The sequence below is a fragment of the Aspergillus eucalypticola genome (genome assembly GCF_003184535.1).
Source record: "Aspergillus eucalypticola CBS 122712 chromosome Unknown BO83scaffold_3, whole genome shotgun sequence".
Lineage (NCBI taxonomy): Eukaryota > Fungi > Ascomycota > Eurotiomycetes > Eurotiales > Aspergillaceae > Aspergillus > Aspergillus eucalypticola.
In genome coordinates this window covers 1,152,938-1,166,523 of record NW_020290277.1, presented here as the reverse complement: position 1 = coordinate 1,166,523, position 13,586 = coordinate 1,152,938, and the positions used below count along the sequence as shown (strand labels likewise).

Sequence of the window (13,586 nt, the reverse complement as noted above, 5' to 3'; positions counted from 1 at the left end):
AGGTCATGACTTATTGCGGTCCAAAAGAGGTCTCTGTTTTTGAAAATATGCGGAAATGACGATATTAAGATACTTGAATCGACTAAACTAAATACTGAAATAGGAGCTGTTAACTATTAATGCTCCAGTTTCAATGCTCCAGTCGCTGTGTTGCAGGAATCCAGAAGGATCGCTGCATCTTGAGGGATCTGGAGTAATTACCAGGGCTCCGGTCGGCAGTACTGGACATTTACCAACGCGGCAAGGGCATTGGAGGGTCATTGAGAAGTAAATCGTCATCGATTCCAGGCATCGATATCTGAGGCCGAGAAGTAATTGAAGGTAGGTCCGTATTCACCCTTGGCGAAGCGAGATAAGGAGCACCGTCAGCAACCCACATACTCGGGGAAAGTTCAGGATATCGGAAGGGTAAACTGTGACTAGACGAAGCTGGAGAGGAAGCTGTTATTGGAGATGGGTGGATTGGAGGTACAATAGCTGTACTATCCAAAGACTGGGGAAGCCCAGCGCCCATACTAGTTGGTTCGGTTTGTTCTTCGTTTGACCCAGAGTTAGTGGACGGAAACGGCATGGATGATGGCCTTCTTTTCCAAGATTTGGTGGCGCGCCGAGGTTTAAGTACAGCACCTTGTTGTACGAGGCAATCCCTGATTTCTCCAGGGTCTTGTCCAATAGTTGCAAGAGGTGTTGCCCCAGAATCAGAAAGCGTGTTCACATCCGCACCTGCTTCAACAAGAGCCTTCACGACCTCGATCGATCTAGCCCAATACTAAAATATTCAGGCCAGCTCTTAGTATCATCATACAATGAGATGGGCACGGTCTCGGATGTTAAACTTACTAGCGGAGCCCACAAGAAAGGTGCTGGAACGGATGGGTTCATCCCCCGTCGAAGCAGACGACGGACGTCATCGAGCTGGCGTGGGGTTGAACCAGCAGGTGTTACGATGCTGTAGCCTTGAGGTGTTGCTGGACTTGCAGCTAAAGAATGTCAGTATATTCCGGATATTTATATCAACCGGGTTTAGATGACTGATCTGCTGCGCGTGCTTGATCATAAGTCAACACCTGCCGCGGGATATTCTTCTGGATAGTTTTCTCATCGATCGCTTTTCCGTTCAAGAGGATCTGGGTCTTCTTCTTGGGATTCGCATGACTGCGCTTTTCAATGTGATGGTTGGCCCAGACGTAGAAATCGCGATTGTTGGTCTTACGCAGTTTCAATTTCCTGAAATGACGTTTGTAGCTGTCCTTGCTATCCAACCGATCAATGTCAGGGGGTACGGCGGTAATGGAATGAGTCTGAGATAGAAGACATACCTCGCACGGATGCCAAAATCCCTTTCCATGGAGTCCATCAGCTCGTCAAGAGTTAGGTCCTCGTCGACGTAGAGCCTTTGGATGGTGTCTTTGTGGTCGGACAGACTCATTTTCGGATTGCAAGAGGGATAGAAGGCTAGGATTGAATTTTAGGGTTGAATAGAAAACCCAATGGCTAACAACTTGATCACAGAATCAGTGCCTTCTTATATTCCCGCCTGCCCCTGGTCAAGCCCCCTTGTGGTGGACTGCTGCTCAGGAATTGACAGCCTTAACTCGGGCTGTATACTTCACGATATGCATCGAGGTGGGCCGCACTTCTGGTCTGCACCAATCGTGGTTCTTCCCTGGGCAGATGCTCACACAGCCACCAAATGCTGTGTCCTGCCTATTGGCTCAAGCCAGAAGTGCGACTCCACCCTAGCTTGTTCATTTGCGGTATCGGGCGGTCGTGGTCGTCGACTGAAGGGATCTTCGTTTTCCCTGGGTTTGAGATCAATACACGGTTTTCGCGGTTTCTGTAGAATCTGTAGATTCATGATAAAAAGGCTGTCAACCCCAATGCATCTGTTCTTTTTTTTCCCACCTCCAACATTAAGATTGACGCCTCTAACAAGAATGTCCTTATCAGCGGAAGCAATTATAGGCCTACTCGCTTTATTGGCCGCCTGCGTTCCTGGGGTGTGTTGCATAATCCGACACATCCGACACCAAAGACAGCCAAGTAAACATCTAACCCGCTCAACTCCCATCTTCATACAGCTAACCCCCGGCTGTTGACTCCCTCTAGACCAGAACCGTCATGACAACCCCGAGACTCACAAAATCAATCCTCCTCCCCTCCGTCCCAGTGAATCTTCTCCTCCGGCTCAATCGGTAACCAATCGATCATTCCATCGGCAATCAAACCGTAACTCTCCGCCGAATCTTGTCGAGCTTCTACACACTTTTCTCCCCCAGAACCGCACCCCCAATCGCGATATAGAATCGGGGATCCTGTTATACGCCCGCGTAAGATGCTTTAACACAAACGCTTGTTGATAATTCGACTGACTGGGTTTCCAAATGGCCCCAGACCACCTTCAATCCAGATCGGGTTGAACATATGGAGCCGTTGATGGGGACTAGTACCGCGACTGGCAGTGCCGGACATACAGACCAGTACGAGGAAGTCTAAAGTGCCTGGGAGAACGGACGCCAAACTTTCAACGCACCACAGTGATATTTACTACTATCGCGCTCCTCATCAGTGAATACTCCGAGCTCCACTGTGGCCTTTATTCCTACCACTGGTCAATAATAGGTCCATTGGCCTGGTTCTTAAGCCTGACACATCTCTCTTGTCTAACCCTTTTACGAGACTGTGGTGGCATTTGCTGTTATCGGTGATGTGTATGTATGTACTTGGCACGGACAGTAGTCCTAGTATAGTATAGAACACTTTCTCCACAACAATAAGGCTGGACTTCAGTGACCTTCTTTTTTCTTTTCAATGGTTGTCGTAGTCATCATGCTTGTTACAGCAATGGTCTCCACCCGTTTGGATTTTGCGGTGGAAAGACGCTCTTCTTGGGTACAGCTAACCGCTTTTTGTCTGTTTGCAAATCGAGCACCATCCAATGATATTTATTTCTTTGCCGCCGACCTGCGCCTACAAAGTACACGATACTACCTTGCTTCGGGCTTTTATTAGACGCCGGACTTCCTGGGTTTTGCTTCGATGCATCCACGGGACGCCCTAAACTTTTCTGAATAATCATGAGAAAATAAAATAATCTATCACGAATGGATCGCACCATTGTCTTATTAAGAAGAACTAAGCCACCATCTCCATTAACGAAATACCGTCAGGCAAGATCATTCTCACGGAAACTACTACCGTATATGACTTACTTATTGTACCAAAAGCCCGTATTGTTCCACATCACATGCACAATATTGGCTTCAAGACATCGACCGGAATGCTTAATAGATTGGTAGGTACCCCTCGTTTAAGAGTGCCTCCTACTTAAGAGCCGAGTCTCCGAATTGGTCGGTATATATATTGCTCTACCATCTATTTCCCTCCTACCTGTCCACATTGATATTGGTCTGCTTCCCGCCATGTATAAGTCAAGACGAGGAAAAAAATAATAGAGATGGAACAAAAGACATGTCACAGATTTAAACTATTGTTCATGACATTCTGGAACGAATCACCCCTCGTGAGTGAATAGTTGATCACTTGTCATTCATCGAGGAGTCACGGTATGACTATTTCCGTCCAGCCTATCTTGTGCACATACAAATGACAACTGAAGTATATGTTCAATATACCCATTCTTCTAGTCCCAGCCCGGTATCGACACTTCTAAGTAAATAAAACCAGAGATGACGCTGTAACAACATGTGCGCTCAACTTCAATATGCTCTTCGAGGTCAAATCTTCTAACGAAATTGTTGTGCCGAGTTCTCTTTCCAGCCAATTCCGGAACTCCATCTCAATCAATGAGTCGACCCCATTGGTCCGAATATCATGCAATTCGTTAATCTCGTCTTCGGTGACATTAAGAAGGTTCGATAGTTTCTGTCGAATCTCTCTCGACACAACAGCAGTTGCCTCTTCGGTGTTGTTGGTCTTGTTCAGGAGGTCGCCCACACTCGGTCTTTTTGCGGATTCTGTTGGCATGCTTGCCACTCGCGAACGGAAGCTAGGAAGTTGATGGAACAAGGGGCCGGACAAATATCTCATTACTGGCTTTTCTACTTCTTCGTATGATGCTGGGGTCGGGACATTGCAGACCATCTGACAGGAATCCACGGTCGGGGGGTTTCGAATATCCGTCATATAGTCGACTGCCGCTAAGATTTCCTCCTCTTTCATATCCCGGACGTTGACACTCGCAGCGTGCAAGCCATGTGAGAGTCTATGGCGAACTAATGCATCCTGGAATGCACCGGCTGCGCTAAAGTCGTTGTCATTGATACTTCCTGTAAGCCCCGACATCGATGAGATTATGATGAAGAAATCAACAGATGGGATGGCATTATGCAGATTAAGTAACTCCATGATGATACCTTTAGAGATGCTTGTTGAATGCGTGGCAACAGTCTGATTAGAAGCACTCATGCAATATGTCGACTCAAGAATTCCATGGATAGGGGGAAGCTGACTGTGCCAGTCGGCAGTCAGACCCTGTATTTCGGACGCCTCAGACATGTTGCAGTGGTATATATGTGCCTCGCATCCTTGCTCTCGCAAGGTATCAAGAATCTGCTGCTGTGTATCCTTCGTATCCAAGCCCCGGGCCCGAGACAAGAGTATCAGGTTCTTAGCACCTCGAGCTGCCATCCGAAGAGCAAGCTTGCAATGCAAAGAGTCTAGTGCACCTATGAGGAGGTAGGATGCATTTTGTTCCAACCGGGATGGTCTTGGAATTTCAGGAACAACCTGAACAACATCCTCAGAAGGACGAAGAACAATTTTTCCAGCAATTGCATCCTTCTGGAGCATCTCGATACCCTGATGTATTTGGCTATACGTCAGAACTCGTCTAGGAGGTTCAAAACGAATCTTATGTTCCTCCATTAGCCGCATCGTCTCTCGGAAAATATTTTGGATAGTTGCCGGGCGGCTCCTGGCGATAGAATTGAGATTCACTTTTGAGATCGTGATGTTATCCATGTTGCGCGACGCAGAGATGTTGTGGATTGACTGCGGCCCGCCATTGCCGATGGCTATCAGTCTGCCAAAAGGTGCCAGACAGCTCACTGAACCTTGAGTAGTCTCAGCGGATATATCTGATATGATGACATCCATCCCACGCGGTATTCGTCGCTTGATCTGGGCCGGGAAGGAAGTACGATGGCTGGAAAAGATACGATCTCGCTGGACTCCATATTTCCGTGCGACATAGTGTTTCTCGTCGACGTTGGACACAGTCACGAATACGTTTGCAGCGAGGGACTGGGAATACTGGATCGCCGCCTGCCCAATACTACTCGCAGCAGAGTGGATCAGGATATTCTCCCCAGTGACCAACCTACCGGCGTAGCTGATAGAATAGATTGCAGTCAGCCAAGAGACAGGTAATCCAGCAGCAGCCTCGAAGGTAAGACTGTCGGGGATGCGGGTGACCAGAGACGAGTTTATCCGTATTGCTGTCCTCAGCGTTCCTTCTCTCCCTGCTTGAGTGTCACTGATACACATGACGCGGTCGCCGGACTGAAAATCTTTAACGGATGATCCGACCCTGGTTATCACCCCAGAAGCTTCTTCTCCCAGGGTCATCTGGGGAAGCTTTCCTGTCGCCGCTAGGACGTCTCGAGAGCCAAGGCCGACGGCTTTAACGTCCAGGTCCACGTCATTCTCACCCAGCAAGTTGTCGGAGAGAAGGTTATCGGTCTCCCAGACGAAACGGTCATGGCCTATGAGTTTAATTGGCCGATCTATGTCGCCCCACGTAAGCGGAACTGGTCGTGGTGCCGATAGTCGACCCCCAATGGTGGAATTGGCATCGGCGTTGAGAGCAACACGGTTCGTAAGAATGACCCCCTGTGCAAGGCGATACTCGGCATTTCTGATCGTACGCACGGTACCTGACAGAAATTGGTGCTTGAAAACTCTGACCAAAAGTTCGGAAATTGTATTCTGGGTAACCTCTGTATCGGTCAACGAAACCGTAACAAGATTCGAGTTGTCAGGGTCCTGCTGCAATCGCCTGTTTCGAATAAGTCCGATTGGAATATCAAATGCTGGGTTATTTGTTGAATCTCCAGTGACAAATAAAACGTTTTTGCTCTTGAAGAGGACGTTTTCTAGCTTGTCGTATGATTCGATGTTCGAACCTGTTGGGATAGGAGGATTGGACACCATGAAAAGCACACATATCCTATCTAGCACATCCACAGATTCCACTTCAGCCACAGTGTGTATGAAGCAATGAGGCCCCAAATATTCTATCTGGCTCTGGAGCTCATGGGCCAGAGTAGAGCTTTGATCATCCGCGATGATGATGATAACACCGCTCGCCTCGCTTCGAGAGATATTGGTTCCTTCTCTAGCAGTTGAGACCATAAGGCTGATCTTTGAAAACTCTGGATAATCAGAGCTCGGGAACTCCAAGTCCAGCCCAGAGAAGCCAGACTCACGGAGATACCTATCCCATGTACTTGTTGGCACATAGGGACACCATCTTCTCTCAGGCTCGGTGCTCAGCCACCAGCCTGACAGCGGACTGAACGATATATTGGTCCACGAAGTATCTTGGCGGACACCTTCATGGAACACCAGCTTTCCACCGGGCTTGAGAAGACATTGAATATTTTTCAATGTCCTATGTAGATCGGGAGTTGCATGGAGTACATTGCTTGCCACAATCAGATCAAATGTTCCTGGATCGAACCCCTGGGATATGGGGTCGTTCCCAACATCAAACTTCTTGTACGTTATTATATCGTCCCACTCATTCAGTGACTCCTTCGCTTTCGCGAAAAAGCCTGGAGAGAGATCAGTGAACACGTACTCCGACACTGACCTGTCTATACCCGGCGGACAAAGATTAGTGAGCGCGTGCGCTGTGAATGATCCCGTTCCGCCCCCAACTTCGAGGACGCGAAGATTGGACTTATGCCACCGGAAGAGATCCAAGTAGAGTGCTAGCTTCTCAGAAATGGATCCAATTTCGAAGTCATCTTTGTAGTACTGAGACATGAGATCATCTTGCCCGAACATGACGTAGAGTGGATCGGCTTCTTTGCGGAAGAAAGATGCAAGATTCGACCCAACCCGCATTAACAGTGCGCCATCGCTATCGCGAGCTTCCACTCTGCGGTAGAGCTGTTCTTTAAGATTTTGATCTTGTGCGTACTTCTGCCATGTTTTGAAAGGCACCCTTGGCATTGAGTCTGTCAGGATATCTGCAGCAATGCCTTTGAGAAGGTCGTAGAACCGGAGGTAATGAGGTTCAAGTTGGGTCAGGTCCGCTCCCTTCAAGCTCACGAGTGCATCTGTCGAAAGAAGAGCCGAGGCCAGCTGGAGGTCGGTGAACCACTGGCATTCCACCCCGTATCTGGCGGATTCAATCGTTGGCGACTTGGCGAGCTGGCCGAAGAATGAGTTTGTAAGAAGATGAATGTCAGGTTTCCATTCAACAGAGTAGAATCTAGGCAATAGATCTGTCTTTGAGGACTGGATCTTGGATTCATGTAGATCAAAATGCGCCCCGCTGAAGGATATCGTGGGATCGGCAGATGAGGAGTCGATTGAAGCCTCAATGTCGCAGCTATACTTACCAAGACCCGTTGCTGTAGCTGTACCCACGCAATTGAATTTTGTTTGCAGGTCGTATGAAATTTTGGTAGACACCCAGACATTCTCAATAAAAGAGGGCAGGAATGTTCTCATCGCCGTATTGTGTGGCTGCAAGTCGTGTATTGCAGCAGTAGCGGCTATTCCGAAATTGTTCAAAGTGACAGGGTGCAGTAGATGAGGATGCATGTAGTTCTTCGGCATGACAGAGGACACATCAGGTACTTGTATGGTTCCGATGCATTTTCCATCCATTTTACCGCTCACTCTTATGGACGATAGGTTTTGAAATATGGGCCCAAGTTCTAAGCCGGAGGATGAAAGACTTCTGCACATATCGTCAAACTTGACATGTCTCTGGCAGCCATGTCTCTGGTAAGAGAGGTCTGCTTTGAGTTCCTCAACTTTATGGGTATCTGCAAGGCCTGAATGAACCATGCCCTCATCGTCATAGGCAATACTAAAGTAGCCAGAGCAATGCTCAGTCCAGTCTTCTTGGCTTTTATTGTATGAGCTGACTTGGAACCGTGTCAATTCACCACCGTCGCCGTCAGGGTAATGTGACAAACTAAGCTCGACTCCCTGGGCTTCATCTGGCAGTGCTAGCAAAGGACCCAGGGTGATTCTCTCCAAATGAAGACCCTTCATGGTCATTACCCCTCTGTTTACCTGCATTACGGATTCGATTGCCATGGCTATGTACCCAACATGTGGGAACACGTATTGGCCATCGAGCTAAATGAAATCAGAATAGAGAACAGACGCTATAAAAGAGCTGCAAAGTTTAGTCGCACCTTATACTGTCTGAGCCAAGGGTTCTCGCTGAGCCGAAGAAAATGCCGCCACCTTGGATAACGCGGATTCCAGTCGGTAACTGGTGCTCCGAAGATATCATGTCGGGGATACTGTCGTAAGCGGAGATTCCTCGCAAGTCGGCTTTCGTAAATGTCCTTGTTTTCGTGGTTGAAGGGGTAGGGCGGCAAGTCCACAAGTAGGTCCGAGTCTCTATGCAGCTCCTCGGCATTATTCACACTCGGTATATCAACAGGGTATCCCTTAGAGGCAAGGTTTGCAACGGTCTGTAAAATACCATCAGGGCCAGAAGCATTGCGATCCAAGGTTGAATGGTAGGTTATCCCTTGCGATATATCGATCGTTTCTGTGATGGCGCTTCGAAGTGCCCCGTGTGATCCAATCTCAATGAGCTCATCTATTTGCAGAGAGATTTCGTGCTCATCATTCGGTAATGTTTGCTTTTCGGAAGGATTATAGCACAATGCTCGGAGAGCTTGTTCGAATTTGACGGGACTGACCATATTTGCACACCAGTAAGAGGATTCCATAGATGGATCCAGAAGTATGTCACCTGTAAAGGTCGAGAACAAAGCAATGGGCTGGTCTCGACAAACCGTGTTGCCCTGCTCCAATGAGCCCATGAAAGCCTGGTATCTCTCGGTGAACGCTTTCATATGCTCAGAATGGTAGGCCTTCCCCAGGTTCAGCTTTCGTGCAAATATTCGCTTTGCGTCCAGCAAGCTCTTGAGGGCATCGACCATGGCGCTGTCGCCGGATACTGTTTGGTTCTTCGGGCTATTAAAACAGGCAATAGTCAATACCCCGTTCGGATCACTTTGCTGCACCTCTTCAAGATATGGTTGTAGGTCATCTGGGCTCAGTCCCACAGCCATCATCGATCCTGGACATGTTATTGAGCCATAGACAACCTGGCCACGGAAGAAGGCGACTTTCCATGCTGCCTGTCTGGAAATCTTGCCGGCACAGTACGCAGAAGCAATTTCTCCCGAAGAATGTCCCACGACACGAGTGGGAAATATTCCCCAGCTTGTCAGTAGCTCAAGTAAAGCAATCTGGATTGCTGTTGACGCTGGATGCCCGATGGCTGGCTCATTTATCCTGGTACTGTTCTTGTCCCGCCCAAGCTCCTCTGCAAACGAACGTAAGTACCCGTATATGGCAGGTTTTGGTTTGGTATGCTACTCACCGAGTAATGACCATTCACCGCCCAGGGACTGGAAATATCTTTCAGCAGCTTCGATTGATCTGCGAAATACCGGGTAAGCAAGGAGCTGTCGGCCCATCCCTGCATACTGAGCCCCTTGCCCAGTGAAGACGAAGCCAAGTCTGGGGGAGACTCGCGCTTGTTGAGGCGTAAGCGAGTCGTTGGCAAGCCGACTTTGTAGTTGTGAAATGGAATTGGCCAAAAGGCATACTCTCCAATTGAATCGTGATCTTCTCCGCGACAGCGTGAAGCTCAGATCATGCAGAAACTTCCTCTCATCCTTAGATGATAGTCGACCTTTCATATGTATGTATTCGGTTAAACCGGAAATAACCCGATTGAGCGAGTCTTTGTCAAACCCAGACAATATGAAGAGAGCCGTGAAAGACCGAGAGTCTCCAGCTGGATGAACACTATCCTGAGATAGAGAAACGGGCATCGACGATTTGGGGCTAAACGTAACTCTCTCCGGAGGACTGCCATCGTCTGTATGCGTCATATCTCTTATATCGTCAAATTCTTGTTGAAGAAATCGAAGCTCATCATGCGTTGGCACACCAATTCTTGTTCTATGTTTCGCAGATATCTTGTGTTTGTGGAGGAAATTGTATGCATCGTCTAGGATACAATGGGAATTGGTTCCACTCAACCCAAAGCAACTGACCGATGCACGTCGAAGCTTTGAGGTGGGCCATGCCTCACACTGGATGGGTAAGCTGAGCTTCCATTCATCCACTGGAATTTTGGGGTTTGGCTTCTCGAAATTGGCGTTGGGTGGGACGATGCCTGTCTCCAAGATCATAATGGTCTTGATGAGGCCGCCAATCCCAGAGCCACCCTCCAGATGACCGATGTTTGTTTTCAGAGCACCAACGAAGAGTGGTAAGCCTCTTGTAGTTGTCTTGAATCCACTGCTAATGGCGGACGCTTCGACATAGTCTCCAGCCTTGAGACAATCTCATGATTAGACGGTTATCAATTCCGCAGCGTCAGGTTGTAAGTCTCACCTGCGTGCCGGTGCCATGAGTCTCTATGTAACATGTGTCCTCCGTGTCTAGTCCTGCATTCTGGTAAGTTGTTTCGATAAGTCTTACTTGCGACTGTAAACTGGGGTATGTTATCCCCGGTGTGCGGCCATCCTGGTTCAAACCAGTACCACGAATAACCGCTCTTATAGTATCACCATCCTCCACAGCGCTTGAGAGACGTTTCAGAATCACCGTGCCTACTCCTTCACCGCGGGCATATCCATCGGCTCTGTGGTCAAAAGCGAAACATCTCCCTTCTGATCCCATGAAACCGGAATAGTCCATACCAACCATATGTGGGAGGAAACCAATAACATTCACACCGCTCACAATGGCCTAGAAAGAAGTGCGCATGATTAGAAAAGTTCGACAAAAGCTAACTTTAATACAATCTCGACATTTCCCCGAGATGACTTACCATATCACTTTCATTTGTCTTCAAGCTTTGACAAGCTAGATGAAGACCAACGAGGCTGCCGGAACATGCTGTTTCGACCGTCAAACTAGGCCCACGGAAATCGTAGAACCAACTGAGTCTCCCCGATATCATAGAGTTCTCGGTTCCGGTAGGTTTATACTTGAGTATTGTCTCTAGGTCGGTGTTTAGGCTGTCCGCATGATCATGGTTGTAGCCATTCACAAATACCGAGGTGTTGGATGAAATGGCAGTCTCCATTGGAATTCCAGCTTCATAATAATTCGTCAGCCGGGCCTAGATTTAGTGTCTCCACAATAGGGCCTAAGCTTTACTTACCATTCTCCAATGCGTGGTATACATTCTCCATGACGAGACGATGTTGGGGGTCCAGGCTCAAGACCTCTGTTTTGCTCATCTTGAAGAACGCCGCATCAAAGCTAGCCGGGTCATCTTTGAGGAAATGTGCCCTTTTGGCATGAATCTATAACGCCAGGAAACGGAACATTAGCCTCGCAGGCCCAGACAGAGCTTGCATACATACCGTTCCTCCATGGTCAGGATCAGGATGGTAAAATGCTTTCTGGTTGATTCTGTCTTCTGGAAATGCAGTGCTTGCCTCCCGGGCCTTCAACAGAAAATCCCAGAATCTCACAGAATCACTGGCGTCTTGTGGGTACCGCACAGCATATCCTATAACAGCAAGAGAATCCATGGCTTTTTCTGGTGTTGGAAGTCTCTCAGTTTGATAGATTATTCTGTAAGTGGTGCGATTGAAGTCGATAGCGAGTTTGCGTCTTTTTTTTATTTTTTTCAAAGATATTTGACGTTTCTTGCAACATCGAGCATAGACGAGAGACTACTACGACGTATCCAGCACCCAATAGTTGTGGGTCAGGCGATTGCTGTTTAGGGTAGACAATGCAGAGAGTTAAATGCCTCCTAGCCATTTCAACCTCGCTCGCTGTGGACCCATGACGATGATAATACAACCTTCCGGAAATACATCTGTTATACAGTGAATACAGACGAATTCTGCCTTCGAGGCCTGATCTATGTTAATCAGGCCTGATTGCATACTTTCAAATTTGGTGGTATACTTTACCCAGTCCTGCCGCGGAGGTAGGGTGTGCCGAATTCGATGTGATCAGCTCCCTTGAACCTTATTGAGACCTAAAGGGCCGATTCGACAGGCACATACCATGCGGACACCCAAATTTAGCATCATGGCGGAAAAACCGGACTTGATTAATAATCCCCCCGACCGAAGCAATGTTCGATGAATCTCCAAGCTAAGAAAGTCATCAAGGCCTGCTTGTTTCAAGCACATTTCTCCACTGCTCGCCATGAAGCCTTGCCTTCTTCAGCCAGGCCAGCAGGGAATAACTACCTCATATACCTAACCTACCTGCACATCTCTAAAAAGGGATATTGTGACCCCTTGCGGAAAAAGGAACCTTGACGAGTGATATCTTTCCGTAAGTGGTGGCAGAGAAGCAAGGTGTTCTTGTCATGAGTTCTGACGTTCTCGACTTCACATGCTGTCAGGTGAACAAATATGAGGACAAATTTTCAGAGTCAATCAATAGGACTGGCTGTTACTAGTTCAGGAAACGGTCTTAATGATTATCATAGTTTAGCAATGTAACTATTGCGGCGAGATCTGACGTTTCTCAATCTGGTCAATCTCCCCAAAGGCCTCTTTTACTCCATCACAATTCGAAGTCCTCGAATACCATCCAATGATGTGAAGGTAAGTATTACGCAGCCCACGATCGATAATAAACTTGTATCCCCACTACAAGGCCCATGCGATGGATATATCCGCCAGGGTCAATAAAGAGTAAGTTGTAAATCAAGTACACCCCTTCAAACGGCTCCTTAAAGCGTCAATCCCTCATTCGAGCTTTTCGATGAAAATAGTTTCGATCTTCTAGTCAAAGTTCTTTCGGCCAAGTCGCGATTGAACCGACGGCAACATAGGCCACGTAATCATTGTTGGCCATGCAGATTCTACTGACGTATGAGGGCCGGCTCAGTAGCACCGTGGCAAAGAAGCTGGTCCCGACACGGACCGATTCGGAAATTATTGCATCGGACCCGAGAATATCAAGACAGTCAGCTCTTCGAAATGCCGGAATCTTGCCCATGGCATAGTCAGCGAGGACCTCGGGGGGGATTTTCTATCCCACGGAGTATAAAGCCTTTGTTTGGTTCTAGCTCTATCCCATTGAGATTTGCTGCAGCGATGATCTAGGCAAGAAAGAGTTAGAGGGAGTTCAAAGGCAGTTTAATAGGTGCACACAGCTTCATAGCCCTATAATTGGGTATGAAGTCGAACATGTAGATGAGATCACATGGTGCCATACTTGGGTAGGGTTTGACTGTCTGTAGCTTGACGATAGGGCAGTAGCAGTGAGAATAATTACGGGGCAATGTGATGGTGGGTATAACCACTTCCATCAGATTAAGCTTCAGCCGGCTCCAATCCTGCATCCTACTATGATCTATGTGG

The 13,586-nt window shown here is 47.9% G+C and overlaps 2 protein-coding genes across 2 annotated transcripts; both read right to left on the bottom strand.

Annotated features, from left to right (window-relative positions):
• Positions 1-1,013: 1,013 nt before the first annotated feature.
• BO83DRAFT_423485 (Clr5 domain-containing protein) lies at positions 1,014-1,429 on the bottom strand (the record flags this gene model as incomplete). The annotated part of the gene is made up of 2 exons (XM_025535100.1): positions 1,014-1,254; positions 1,320-1,429. 2 exons carry the CDS (start codon positions 1,427-1,429, stop codon positions 1,014-1,016), a joined length of 351 nt encoding a protein of 116 aa, XP_025392334.1.
• A 2,186-nt stretch (positions 1,430-3,615) lies between these two features.
• BO83DRAFT_414197 (polyketide synthase) lies at positions 3,616-11,786 on the bottom strand (the record flags this gene model as incomplete). The annotated part of the gene is made up of 7 exons (XM_025534547.1): positions 3,616-8,343; positions 8,403-9,553; positions 9,611-10,574; positions 10,636-10,992; positions 11,075-11,343; positions 11,411-11,555; positions 11,616-11,786. The coding sequence occupies 7 exons, from the start codon at positions 11,784-11,786 to the stop codon at positions 3,670-3,672; spliced, it is 7,731 nt and encodes a 2,576-aa protein (XP_025392333.1). The 3' UTR covers positions 3,616-3,669.
• Between the last annotated feature and the right edge of the window lie 1,800 nt (positions 11,787-13,586).